Here is a 14,933-nt window from a genome sequence, read left to right as displayed (position 1 = left end):
AAAATGGAGGCTGTGGATGGAAAGGAGACGACACAGCCAAAAAGCCCTTCTGCTCATTGTGCCAACAGCTAAGATGCTGAACAACAGCTCAACCTGGAGCTGGGCTGCTGTGAGTCGCCAGCGATGGCATAGGCTGCAGCCCCTGCTGCAGTGGGCTGCCATAAGCTACCAGGTGTAGCCGGCAGCCAGCGTGAGCGGCCAGCAGCCGCAGTGAGCGGCCGTCCAGAAGCCAGCGACTGATCTTCCTCGCCCGGGAAGAGTGCAGTGATGGTGCCAGCTTGGGCCAGTGAAGCAACGTCCTCCACAACTAGACTGAAGAACAAAAACAACAGCAACTTGTCTGTTCCCCTCCCCCAATTCCCCAATAAAATCTTTAAAAAAACAAACAAAAAAACCAAAAACAGAGCAATATGTACTCTGATTCATAAAAAATGTGACTATGCAGATATAAACAATGCTATTTAGCTCCGAATTCTCCCCACAAATTATCTGCTACACTAATATTCACCTGCCATTCACCTGCTACAGTAATCTAGATATAATTTCTAAATGATTTGAAGAAGAAAAAGACTTGCATAAAAATCAATAAAATATCATGGAGAAACAGGGCACTTAAATTCAACCCTTGCTAGGAGGCGTCTTGCTAATGTTGACTATGGCCAGTGTTGAAGGGCAGTGCAGCATATAGTTTGTCTAAAACTTAAAGTACAACTCAAATCACACTGCTTCTCTGCTTGAAGTGGCCATTCACCAGGGATAATTGAAATATTTCTTTCACCAGGGTAATCTATGTTTTTTGTTGAGAGTTTGCAGATTAAAAGGTACACCATCATCTCCCCTCAGCAAAAAAACAAAAAAATCAAGCTCTACCCAAGTCTTGCTACTAAATAGATAGGTTTCCATCATTCTAAAGACTAATAAAATTACCAACAGAAAAACTAATTTTTTTGTTTCATGTTCAGATTCAGTGGACATTTGTATGATGTAAATGTCCAGGCTAGGCAAGTCTATAGAGTCAGAAAATAGATTAGTTGTCTAGGATTGGAGGAAGGCCTGAATTGGGGGAGTGAATGCATTGATTTTTTTGTTGCTGCTCTAATCAATTACCACAAACAGTGGCTTAAAACAACACAAACTTATTATCTTACAGTTCTAGAGGTTATAAGTCCAAAATGGGTTTCACTAGGCCAAATGCAAAGTGTTGGCTAAAGACAGAATCTGTTTCCTTGCCTTTTCCAGCTTCTAGAAGGCCACCCACTTTTCTTGGTACGTGGGTTCCTTTTTCCAGCTTCAAAACCAGCAGTATTGGGACAAGCTTCTCCCATGCTGCCTTCTCTTCCATTTTCTCTTCCAATTAACCTCCTCCACTTTTAAGGACCCTTATGATTACATTGGGCCCACCTGGATAATCCGGGAAAATCTGCTATTTTAATATCAGCTGATTAGCAGCCTTAATTCCATCCCCAACCTCAATTCCTCTTTTGTCATGTAACCTAAGATACTCACAGGTTCCAAGGATTAGGACATAGACATCTTTGAGGGGAACATTATTCTGCCTATCACAAGGAAAATGGGGAGAGAGTGCTGATGGTTATGGGTTTCTTTTTGGAATGATGGAAGTGTTCTAAAATTGATTGTGGTAATGGTTGCACAGTTCTGTGAATATGCCTACAACTACCAAATTGTGCACTTTAAATGTTTGAATTGTATGGGATGTGAATTATATTTTAATAAAGCAGGTGTGTGTGAGTGAGTGAGTGAGTGAGTGTGTGTGTGTGTGTGTGTGTGTGTGTGTGTGTATTCAGTAGTTCTAAAACTGAATTCTGTATCTTCCTGCCTAAAACCGACTCCTCTTCCTAAATCTCTCATCTCAGTTAATGACACCTTCATCTATCAGGGCATCCACCCTACTCGTATACAGCTATCATAGATTGCTCCCTCTCATAACTCTTATTCATTTTTTTTAATGTCCACTGTTTTCACTTCCTAAGTAGTTATTTAATGTATCCCTTCTCAATCCTGATCTTTCTTAATGTGACTGAATCTTTACCTCTAAGCAAGACAGCTATTTTTGTCCAACGACCTCTTTTGCAGTGTAAGCACACCTGTGCACACCTCCAAAATCAATTATATTAAAATACAGATAGTTTAAAAAATAAATTTGTAGTACATTAATATACGAGGTGTGATAAAAAATATGGTACATGTTTTAAATTTTAAAAAATTATTACAGTAAAAGACACATTGCCATTAATCCCCCTCTAAATACTACCTTTCTCTTCAAACACACTTATGCCATCATTCTTGCCACTTTCTGAAGCAGTTCTGGAAGTCCTCCATCATGACAACATTCTGTGTCACACATCGTTTCTGGTACATCAATTTCTGTCAAATAAAAACATGATGGTGTGTCCTCATCCACTTTATTCACCGGAACTGGCACCATGGGACTTCTGGCTCTTCCCCAAAGTCAAAATGACCATGAAAGGAAAACGTGAAGAGTCAGAATGTGAAAAGATTCAGGACGTGGAAGTAGCCATGACAGCACAACTAAAGACACTCATGAAAGAGGATTTCTAGAACTGCTTCAGAAAGTGGTAAGAACATGGGATAAGTGTGTTTAAAGAGAGGGGGAGTATTTTGAGGGGGATTAATAGCTATGTGTCTTTTACTATATTTTTTTTTAAATTTAAACATTTGTATTTTTATCACATCCAATATGTGCATCTTTACCAATGTGATGAAGTGAAAATAGCTAAAGGTGAGCCTAATAACGATTATAATTTTGAATTAGTGATGAAAATAGCCCATATTTTGAGATTATCTGCATCAACTGTGTGTAATCTGACATGAAAATATCCGCGATTCCTATTGGTGATAAAGTTACAGGTACTGCTGATGCTACTGTAGTTTGTTGCCAACACATAATTAAAGGAAACGCTAAATTTCGGTTAGAGATTAGCGAAAACAATGATAAACTTTCTCTCCTATTGAAGATCTCTGAGGATCCCAGGTTAAAAAGCACCGCGCCGGAAGTAAAGACTAAGAACCACTGAGCGGCGCGCTCTGGCATCCTAGAGAGGAAGCACGTGAGGCTTGGGCGACGTGGCCTTTGACGCACATCCGGTCACGCCACACACGGCTTCTTCCCTGAGGTGAGTGTTGAAGTTTGTAGTCTTGGGGTCTCTGTTGGGAGCGCGTTCCTCATCCATAGGGAAGGCTGTCGCCTTAGTCCTTGCTGCCGCGGTGGAGGGAGTTGGGGGCGGTCTGCGGGCCAGTCCCGCCCGCCCTCGGGTGCCTTCGTTCGCCCCATATCAGGCGGCCACTTTGGAAAATGGAGGCTGTGGATGGAAAGGAGACGACACAGCCAAAAAGCCCTACTGCTCATTGTGCCAACAACTGCTTACTGAGCAGCTAAATGCCAGTCGCTGTTTTCAGTTTCCGGGGTGCAGCTATGAATGAGTCGGGATGTGGGTCCCGACTTCCGGGATCTTTCCATTTAATGGGAAAGTTACATATTAATCAAATCGGATCATTTCACCCCAACTAGCTCGTAACTGGGCATGTGTGGTCTGTTGCTTTTATTTAGTTATTTTTTAAAGCTTCTAAGACTATTTGAGCCAAACTGACAATTGCCGGGAAGCAAAATCTCAACAGAGTGAGAAAATGCTCTGGCCTGTTGTTTTTAGGTCTAAGACCAAATAAACGTGAGCAAGGCCCTGCGCGCTTTGTTTGGTCTCTTGCAACTTCACTCTCGTTTTGCAGCACATTCCCCTTGGTCCTGCTAGTCTTTTTGGCCTGTCATTTCTAGAACGTGATTTTGCACTTGTTGTCACTTTTGTAAAGATTTTCCTTTTAATCTAGTTAATTCCTATAAAATCTAGGATAGAATTTCCCTGGCACTAGTCACAATTGTGATCTTAAAAGTTATTTATGAGAATCTTTGATTAATGTGTGTCTTTAGGCCAAGCTCAATGACAAGATGGATCACACCTTTTTTTCTCTCTCATTGTATCTCACACTTGGCCTGAGATGAAATAAGTATACGATAAATGTTTATTGAATGAAGAAAGCACAAATCAATATATAATCTCAAACTGGGAGACATATACAGGAAAGGGAAGTGCAGTGTGTAACATGGGGACCTGACCTGGTCTGTAGAGGATTATTTGAAGGATGAGTTGGCATTACCTAGGTGAAGGGCAGTCAGGATGCTCTAGTGTATTTCAGACGGAGAGGATCACTTACAAAGGTTCTAAGGTTGGAGAAGACTGATTTATACAGAGGCAGTAGCAGGTACACAGGTCCTGAATTAGAATAGTAAAAAAAAAAAAAAAAGCCAGAATGGCTAAACTAAGGAGAAGGGTACCACAAGATAAGCTAGCAGGAATTATAGCATGCAATGAGTCGTTGTAAGGAAGATGCTGGGTTATTGGTAGCGTGTGACTGCTTAAGAATACAAAGTGCCGGGCCAGCCGAGTGGCGCGTTGGTTAAGAGCTGGCTTGGGACGCCAGAGGTCCCCGGTTCGGATCCCACATATGAGGGCCAGTGACACTGCCCTCTACAGCTAAGATGCTGAACAACAGCTCAACCTGGAGCTGGGCTGCCGTGAGTCGCCTGAGATGGCGTAGGCTGCAGCCCCTGTTGCAGTGGGTTGCCATGGGCTACTGTGTGTGGCCAACAGCCAGCGTGAGCGGCCAGCAGCCGCAGTGAGCGGCCGTCCAGAAGCTGGCGACTGATCTGCCTTGCCCAGGAAGAGCGCAATGATGGTGCCAACTTGGGCCAGTGAAGCAATGTCCTCCACAGCTATACTGAAGAACAAAACGACAGCAACTTGTCTGTTCCCCTTCCCCAATTCCCCAGCACTGTTCCCATCCCCACAATTCCCCAATAAAAAAAATCTTAAAAAAAAAAAAAGAATACAAAGTGCCAGTAAGGAATGATATAATAAAAGTAATAGCCCAGACATTTTGGCATTTTGAGGTGGCCTTTCAGGGTCCTTTGTGGTTATCACTGGGTCCTAGAATGGAATGATGAACAAAAAAGATGCCTGCCTCAATGTCCAGGAAAAGGAAGACTTACTCTGAGATTCTTTTTCTGAATTTTCTTGGCTACTCTTATCTATTTTTCCATATTAACCTTAGAATCACTTTATCGGGTTCTAAGAGAAATCCTGTTGAATTATGATTATAAGCAATTTAATGTAGTTATTAAAAGCATGACTTGGAATTGTACAGTCATGTGAATGTAAAGTACAGCATAGGGAATATAGTAAATATTGTAATAACTCTGTATGGTGTCAGATGAATACTAGACTTATGGGGTGATCACTTCGTGAGTAGTACAGAAGGTGCCCAAAAAATGTATACACATTTTAAGAAAGGAAAAAACTGTATTAAAATTGTGCTGATGATAACCAGTTTGAACACCTCTTGTAATTGCAGGAGTCAAACATGACTTATATTCATCTTTTGTTATTAGTATATATTGTTACAATTTTAATACAGTTTTTTCCTTAAAATATATATACTTTTTTTGGCACCCTCTATAAATGTCTAATCACTATGTTGTACATCTGAAACTATTGGGTTGTCGGAAAAGTCATGACGCATTTTTGCAACGAAAAACAGGAAAAATAAGTCATGACTTTTCCTACAGCCCAATAATATGATATTGTATGTCAACTGTAACTTAAAAATTAAAAACAAAACAAAAAGCATAGCCTTTGGAATCTGGCAGATTTGATTTGGGATCCAAGTTCATCCATACACCAACTGAGTGACCTTGTTAGAGAAAATTATTCTCTCAGCCTTGTTTTCTCAGCTGGGAAAAAGAAAAGGTGTATAGGCTTATTGTGGTGACTGGATGAGAAGATATGTATTTTTCATCCAAAAACATGTTTCTTTCTCTTTTTTTTAACCTTTTATGTTTCCCAAAAAATGAATGGGTTTCCTCTTGTTAGATTTTGCTTCTAGGTTGTTGGTGTCTTTTGCTTGTTTTGCTCTTCCGTCATGTTCCCCCTGTACTGATGTCCTACCTAGGATAGGCAGCATTGATGGTGGGGATTATAGGCTCTGCTGCCCAAGGGCAAGTTACTTACCCTTTCTGAATCTGTGTACTTAGAATTCAAACTTCATGTTATGGTATGGATTAAAAGAGGAAATATTTATATACCACTTACTCAATGGGCGTTTAGTAAATGATTGTTGCTATTATCATTGGCAGGTATGTTGGTTAAAGAAAAGCCTTTGACTGAGCCAGACTCACTGACTCTTTGCTTCTTCCCTCAGCCACTGCCCTTCACTGAGAGGAATCCCAGGTGATGGCAGCCATGCCTTTGAAAGACTGGCACCAGGTGAAGTTTGGGGCAGAGTGAACACATGTTTGGGAACATGTTGGGGACTGACTGAGCACTGGGGCAGTGAAGGGGCAACAAGTAGGTCCTGAGATGCCTCTTGTGAATGGGCATCTGGACATATTGAAGCTAGTTGTCTACTTGTAGGTATAATACTGAAAGACTGAGCGTATTTACAAAATCAAAGAGATTTTGCTCTAGGAAGGTTAATGAGAGACTCTACAGAGTTTTTTATATGTTTTTATCATGTTTTATAACAGTAAATTTTATGTCCAAATGGAAATTCTTTTGGTAGTGAGAGAAGTTCCATATATTGGGTTGTAGAATAGTCATTTAATAGTCTAACACCCAGTTCTTTCACCTTTTCTCATTAGCCATTCCTAATTGGACCCCTCCCTCATACTGTCCAGTGTATCCCACACTTTGACCCTGAGTCAGAGAATTGGCTCTGGGTCAACAGGAACCTCTTGTTTTAGGAGGTGGTGACCTTTGAAGACGTGGCTGTGTATTTAACCCAGGCAGAATGGGCTATCCTTTCTTCCACACAGAGGGCCCTATACAGAAGTGTGATGCTGGAGACCTATGGGAACTTGACATCACTGGGTAAGGTCACTTTCCTCCTCGGACTCAGATCTATGCTTTCCTACTTCCTTCTTTTTTCTTTATGGGCCAGGGGTGCAGTGTGGAGAGGGAGGTGTTGTCTCTGGTATCCTTTACTGCATGGCTCCAGGGCTAAGGCCAAATGACCCACTCAGAGGTTGCTGGGTAGGGAGAGGCCTTGGGTCATTTGGTCCCAATGTAGGGAATTGCTGTCCCCTAATAAGAGTACATCCCATCCTCCTAGGGGCTCTGGACAGTAAGGAATAAGTAGTTTCTGTTGCCAGAGCCAAGTTCTCAGCTTGTTGCCATCCCCCCATTGTCTAGGGAAGGGTGTGACCCCTTCCCTATGTTTGTACATGTCTTGCAGGGTCTCATTAACTTACCTACTCTTAAGTAGGAAGAGGTTACAAATGCTCAGATCCTCCTCCTCCGCCTTCTCCTTCCCCTTCTTCTTTTTTGACATTCAATATTATTTTATATTAATTCCAGGCATAGAGCATAGTGACTAGACATTTACATAATTTACAAAGTGATTCCCCTGACTAGTACCCACCTGGCACTATACATTGTTATTACCATATTATTGATTATGTTCCATATGCTTTGCTTTACATCCCCATGACTATTTCATAACAACAATTTGTATTTCCTTCTTTATTTATTTATTTTAGCTGAGCCATCCTGCCAACTATTGGCAGCTCAGTGGCAGCTCAGCTCAGGCCGGGACTCGAACTGCTGTTGCTCAGAGCTCACACTCTTGAGTGAGCTCTTAACCAACTGAGCCACTCGGCCGGAACAACAATTTGTATTTCTTAATCCCTTCACATTTGTCACCCTGCTTCTAACCCCCCTCCCATCTATTACCACAATAGATCTAGTATCCATCTGACACCATACCATGTTGGTAGCTCAGTGGCAGCTCAGCTCGGGCCGGAACTCGAACCACTGTTGCTCAGAGCTCGCACTATTGAGCGTCAGTTGTAATTTCGATGTGGCCATGAGAGAAGGCAAGCACAGCGTTTACCTACTCCGCCATCTTGACTGGAATTCCCTTAGTTTCTTCTTGATCAAAATCTCCTTGGCTTTCCAAAGTCCTAAGCCCTCTTTGGATCTGAGGATCTTATTCTTACTGAGATGTTGGGGTTTTCCTTCTTTTTACACAGCAGACACAAGGCTGAAAGGTGCCATTTTCTCACCCCCTTTCTAGGATACCCAGTTCTCAGACCTGCCCTGATCTCACTTCTGGAGAGAGGGGATTTGCCTTGGAGCCTGGAGGCACAGGATGAGCCACCTGCAGAGAGGACCACACTCATCTATAAAGGTTAGTGAGGCAGGTAACTGGTAACTGTAGGGCTTTACAAAGCAGTGTATTTTTAAATGAACCATGCTGGGAAGAATTTAAATAAAATAGATGATTTCTCCTAATAGGTAAAATATGAAACTTTTTCCACCCGTTTTAATTCTTATCAAGATAACTTATTTCCACTTTATACATCTCATACGCAATTCTTGAATCCATTGTTCCATTTTGAGTTTCCTTTGAGCGTTATGTATCTCAGTGACTGTCCATCTTTGAACATAATTGATTCATTCAGGAACAGTTTTCAGCACTTACTGTGTGTGAAGTTTTATTTAAGAAGCTCTGGAGGATACAAGTTATGGAGACAGATGTAAAGAGCTTAAAAAAAAATGTGTTAAGTGCTGCTGTTGATATATATGCACTGGGCTGTAAGTGCACAGCAGAAGCAGAGGTTAGAAGAATTCCCATTGAGAAGCTCAAGTAACAGTCGTTTAGGGGCAGGCCCTCTGTCCCAAATTTGACAGATTACAATGGATATCACATGGAGAAAAAGAAGGTAGATTATCTGGCCTGAGGAAGAGAATAGAGGATCCAGTAAATCATTGTGAAGAACTTTGCAATTTCATGTGCAAGAGAATTACTTGAGCATATTTAAAAATGGATATTTTTTTCTGGAGCCCACTTGCAAGTATTCTGTCTTTTCTACTAAGCAGTGCAAGAGTATGAGGCTTAGGACTCAAAGCCAGGCAAGACTTCCTAGAATCTGGAGCTGGCAGAGTATGCAGTATATCCTAATCCCCTTTACTTAGCCAGTGGTGTAGATGAATGTGGCTGGTGTGTCTTACTCACCCAGCATTGTGTGGGATATCTAGAATGCCGACTCTGTGGTGGACCTGAGGGCTCTATCCTATAGAACTTACAGCATGGGAACAGGAAATGAGAGAGCAGGCGAAACAGAATGAGGAGCAGGAGCAGTGACCACTGCCACAATGACCTGGCCACTAGAGACATAGGCCCATAATTGCTATTTTAGAAATACTAACTCAACATAGTATGTGATTTGATTGGCATGAAGGAAATTGAAAACATAAATTTCTGTTAAACTATTACTACATATCAGGCATTAACTTTTGAGTGAGTGAATTGAGTAGGGAGTAGTGGTAATGCAGAAATGGAAGAGGAAGGAGTGTGGAGCTAGAATTGATCAGATCTTATCAAAACTCAGCTATAAAGGGGAGAACTGAGTCAGATAACATTGGGAAGTCATGACATAAGAAGAGCCTTTTGAATTCAAATGAGTTCAGATCTGAGCACAGAGCCTGAGGTATCTTTAGAATATGTAAGTGCATGGCTTGATCAGGCCATTGAGAAGGCAAGTGTAGAGTTTGAGATAAATGTCAGTCTACAAGTAGAGATGAAGTGTACTCTACAGGGTTTTAGTTGAAATGACCCCTAGAGAATAAAAAGGAGAGCTGAATCTTCCATACTAAGGGATATTTAATTTTAGTGAGAGAGGGAAGAGAAAGTAGACAGGTAGAGTAGGGTCACCAGGAGGGAACAGTGAAAACTGAAGCCAAGGGGAGGAGTTTCAGAGTAGATGGTTTGCAGAGAGGGAGTAAATGAGATGATAAAATTGAGGCAGCACTTTAGCCTCTTATTTTGATTAGTTTAGAAATGAAAGAAAATATAATAAATAGTGCATATGTTTTTCAAACTCTTTTGATTATGAGCCTTAGTAGTTATTACATTTTGCATCAAAACGGTGCATACTCATATGTACTCTGAAACTAGAGTATCAGGGAACAAAATTTACCCTTGGCATTACAATGTGTGTGAATTCTCCCCTACCCTACCCTACCCTAATACAGACTAGTGTATTTTATTTTAAAAATTACTTCACAACTAATGGGTAGCCAGTTTTTAAAAAACCTAGTATAAGAAAATTTGGATGTAAAAGGACGATCGTTAAGCCCAAGTGGATTTCAGGATCTAAACAAGGAGATTGAACAAGAAGAACGGGGACGATACAAGATGTGGTGTATATACACCATGGAATACTATTCTACCATAAGAAAGATGAAATACTGCCATTTGTGACAACATGGATGGATCTTGAAATTATTAAGCTAAGTGAAATAAGTCAGACAAAAAAAGTCGAGAACCATATGAGTTCACTCATATGTGGGGTATAAAGCTGAAAGCAACAAAGGAACAAGATAAACAAATAAAAACTCACAGATAACAGTTTAGTGGTTACCAGAGGGTAAGGGGTTGGGGTGGTAGAAGAGGATAAAGGGGGTCACATACATGGTGATGGAAAGAGAACTAACTGACTCTGGGTGGTGAGCACACAATGTGATCTATAGATGATGTATTACAGAATTGTACACTTGAAACCTATGTAATTTTATTAACCATTGTCACCCCAATAAATTTTAATTGAAAAGAAAAGGGATGATACAGCTGATAGAGCAGTATATCGGGAAAGGAGGAGATGGCATCAGGGATGATTTGGAAATCATAGAGCATGGCTTGGGGTAAGATGATATGGAAATGGAAGGGAAGGAAGTTGAAGGCACTGCATCTGGGCAGCTTTGTTCTTTCAGCAGGGAGGAGGTGATAATCACTGGAGAACTAGGAAGGTGGGGCTTGCTTGGAAGAACTGTGGGGATCGTGATCAAGATGAATGGCATAGTGTGGGGCAGCAGGGAAAACAAAGAGTGTTTTGGTCATCGATCACTCAGTCCTGATTTTATAACACTGAACACCCTACTAGCAAAAAAGAGGCAGGGTGTGAGAACAGACCACCAGGTTCTCAGTTGTCTTGGTCATTCTTTTTGAGACTCTTGGTTACCTGTTTACCCTAGTTTCAGTTCTCCTGAAGGTCCTCACTTGTGTAACTCACGTTCAAAGGATGAACTTGATTAACTAGCAGACGAATCCCAGAAAACCCAAATTAATGTTAAAACAAAATTAGTCCAACATTTTATATAAAATAGATGGGCTTTAACTTAGGTAAAATGTCATCCAGTCTTTAGGAACACACATGCCATTTTATAAGTGGCTGTTTGTCTCCTTTTTGCTAATATGAAAAGGAATACTCTGTAGTCTTGATATATCTAAGGAAACTGGGTTCTACCCTTTCCAAATGGGCAGAGAGTCAAGGAGAGTAGTTTCTGCATGTTTGAGGTTCAGACTTTTTTAAGAGGCAGATTACAAGACAGCAGTTGCCAATAGTTTTAGGGTGTTCACTCTTCATCTATGGACCTGCAATTAAGAACCTCTGGGGTTGATGTCCTCTAAGTGCATCTGTGATTTTTTCCTTTCTGTCTTGCCACAGCCTAGTGCCCTTAATGCTAAGTGTCTCCAGTCTTTCGAGACATCTACAGGGTATAAATTTTAAAAAAACAATTCATTCATTGCCTTTGCAATCTGACACTTCAGTTTTACTTTCTGACTTTGAGTCTTGCCAGCCCATGTCATCACTTGCTCTTAGAGCCTGTACTTCCTTTGGTACTTTGTAAGCCTCTAAGTACTATAAGGTTTAAAAATATAGAGTCTGGAAAAGCTTAGGAAGCAATCTGATGTATGATGTCACTGATACCCTGTTCTACCTCAGCTATTCTGTGCCTGTGTGATATTTGGCACTTTCATTTTAATAGCTATGTCTTGCTAGCAGGCCCATGAGGAGGTTGAAGTAGAAATCTCTAAAAGTCCTATAATATTTGATGCTCCTTTGTTTCTAGTATAATTCTCAGGTGGCACTTGTGTTTTCTATTTATTATGTCAGATACTGAGGCCAACATTGACAATGAGTCCACATCAACACAGGGAGTTTCTGAAGACACAGATGTGATGTCACATGGTCTGCAGAAGAGTGTTCTTCAGAGAACCAGCTTCCTGGAAACATATAAACTGAAGAAGCACCAGGAAATGTCCACAGTGAGAAATGATGGAGGAAAGGTTCCAAGAATCCTCTGTGATAGGAAACCCTTCAGATGTGAGGAGTGTGGGAAATGCTTCAGCTATTTTCCTTACTATGTTAGACACCGGAGAATTCACACTGGGGAGAACCCCTTTGAGTGTAATGAGTGTGGAAAAACCTTTACTGGCAATTCCTCATTAATTTGGCATCAAAGGATCCACAATGGAGAGAAACCCTATCAGTGTGAGGAGTGTGGGAGAACCTTCAATGATAATGCAGATTTGATCAGGCATCAGAGAATCCACAATGGGGACAGACTGTATCTCTGCAAGGAGTGTGGAAGTGGCTTCACCAGTAGTTCTGAGCTTGTTATGCATCAGCGAATCCACACTAAGGAGAAACCTTTCAAGTGTAATGAGTGTGGAAAAGCTTTTGCTGTTAAGTCAACATTACGTCAGCATCAGAGGATCCACAATGGAGAGAAATCCTATTCATGTGCAGAGTGCGGGAAATCCTTTACTGGCAATTCTTCATTAATTCGGCATCAGAGGATCCACAATGGAGAGAAACCCCATCGGTGTGAGGAGTGTGGGAGAGCCTTCAGTGATAATGCACATCTGATCAGGCATCAGAGAATCCACAGTGGGGACAGACCCTATCACTGCAAGGAGTGTGGAAATAGCTTCACCAGTAATTCTGATTTGGTTATACATGAGAGAATCCACACTGGAGAGAAACCTTACAAGTGTAATGAGTGTGGAAAAGCTTTTGCTGTTAAGTCAACATTACGACAGCATCAGAGGATCCACAATGGAGAGAAACCCTATCAGTGTGAGGTATGTGGGAGAGCCTTCAGTGATCATGCAAATCTGATCAGGCATCAGAGGATCCACAATGGAGAGAAACCCCATCAGTGTGAGGTGTGTGGGAGAGCCTTCCGTGATAATGCATATCTGATCAGGCATCAGAGGATCCACAATGGAGAAAAACCCCATCAGTGTGAGGAGTGTGGGAGAGCCTTCAGTGATAATGCATATCTGATCAGACATCAGAGGATCCACAATGGTGAGAAACCCCATCAGTGTGAGGTGTGTGGAAGAGCCTTCAGTGATCATGCAAATCTGATCAGACATCGGAGAATCCATAGCGGGGACAGACCCTATCACTGTAAGGAGTGTGGAAATGGCTTCACCAGTAGTTCTGACTTGGTTAAACATCAGAGAATCCACACTGGGGAGAAACCTTACAAGTGTAATGAGTGTGGAAAAGCTTTTGCTGTTAAGTCAACATTACGTCAACATCAGAGGATTCACAATGGAGAGAAGCCTCATCAGTGTGAGGTGTGTGGGAAAGCCTTCAGTGATAATGCAAATCTTATCAGGCACCAGAGAATCCACAGTGGGGACAGACCCTATCACTGCAAGGAGTGTGGAAATGGCTTCGCAAGTAGTTCTGATTTGATTAAACATCAGAGAGTCCACACTGGGGAGAAACCTTACAAGTGTAATGAGTGTGGAAAAGCTTTTGCTGTTAAGTCAAAATTACATCAGCATCAGAGGATCCACAATGGTGAGAAACCCCATCAGTGTGAGGTGTGTGGGAGAGCCTTCAGTGATAATGCACATCTAATCAGACATCAGAGAATCCACAGTGGGGACAGACCCTATCACTGCAAGGAGTGTGGAAATGGCTTCACCAGTAGTTCTGATTTGGTTAAACATCAGAGAATCCACACTGAGGAGAAACCTTACAAGTGTAATGAGTGTGGAAGAGCTTTTGCTGTTAAGTCAGCATTACATCAGCATCAGAGAATCCACAATGGAGAGAAACCCTATCAGTGTGAGGTGTGTGGGAGAGCATTCAATTATAATGCATATCTGATCAGGCATCAGAGAATCCACAGTGGGGACAGACCCTATCACTGCAAGGAGTGTGGAAATGGCTTCACCAGTAGTTATGAGTTGGATATATCAGAGAATCTATCCTAGGGAGAAACCAAGTGTAATAAGTGTGGAAAAGCTTTTGCTGTTAAGTCAACATTACATCAGCATCAGAGGATCCACAATGGAGAAAAACCTTACCTATGTAATGAATATGGCAAAAGCTTCAGAAAGACTTGCCATCTTAGCCAATATTCACACTGGGGGAAAGCCTTATTCTTTTAATATATGTGGACCAGACTTCAATTTTCATACAAAACTAACTCAGCACCAGAGAGTCCACAGCAAGAAGAAACCCTTTGTGTAGATTGTGGGAAAGCCTTTAGTGCTCAGGAGCAATTTAAAAAGCATCTATGGATCCATATTCAGGAGTCTTCCTCTGTATGTGATGAGTGTGGAAAATTCTTCACTAGCAAAAAAAATCTTCAGCACCAAAGAATCCATACTAGAGAAAAACCCTGTGAGTGTGTCAGTATGAAAAAACCTTTAGGACTTCTTCCCGGCTAGGTGATCATGAGCATGTCCACCCTGGAGAGAAACCTGTGCTTGGACATTTGTCATTTTTGCCTCCCAGAATTTTTTACCCCCTTTTCCTGGTAATACGAGGTCTGAATTATGCCTGCACACTTGCCACTGTGTGCTTACAATGGCGGCACTGTCCATACAGCTGGGTAAGGTTTCATAACCTTTGTATATCAGTGTCTCACAGCTGTGTTCGTGTCAACATGTGGTGGTGTCTTGCTGAGTGGCGTTCATTGTTGCATTTTTTGTGTGCTGTTGCGAGAATGTCTGAGCTTAAATTAGAGCAATGA

General features: G+C 41.6%; 1 protein-coding gene across 5 annotated transcripts in view; it reads left to right on the top strand.

The window, feature by feature from the left end:
• Positions 1–14,933, top strand: part of ZNF23 (zinc finger protein 23) — a 49,094-nt gene that overhangs the window by 10,997 nt on the left and 23,164 nt on the right. For 4 of the 5 annotated variants that reach the window (XR_002125304.1, XR_002125301.1, XR_002125302.1 and 1 more), the window contains 5 exons: positions 2,997–3,155; positions 6,292–6,356; positions 6,833–6,959; positions 8,164–8,277; positions 12,047–14,792. Coding sequence is in view for 1 of the 5 variants with exons in the window: in XM_019654214.1 (XP_019509759.1) it covers positions 6,324–6,356; positions 6,833–6,959; positions 8,164–8,277; positions 12,047–14,141 (2,369 nt within the window). In the remaining 4 variants the exon portion in view is untranslated. The remainder of the gene's footprint in view (positions 1–2,996; positions 3,156–6,291; positions 6,357–6,832; positions 6,960–8,163; positions 8,278–12,046; positions 14,793–14,933) is intronic. The other variant, XM_019654214.1, reaches the window with a different exon arrangement.

The sequence above is a fragment of the Hipposideros armiger genome, unplaced genomic scaffold (assembly GCF_001890085.2).
Source record: "Hipposideros armiger isolate ML-2016 unplaced genomic scaffold, ASM189008v1 scaffold_9, whole genome shotgun sequence".
NCBI classification, from domain to species: domain Eukaryota; kingdom Metazoa; phylum Chordata; class Mammalia; order Chiroptera; family Hipposideridae; genus Hipposideros; species Hipposideros armiger.
The sequence above is the reverse complement of the archived record's forward strand: the minus strand, read 5'-3'. Positions and strand labels throughout refer to the sequence as shown.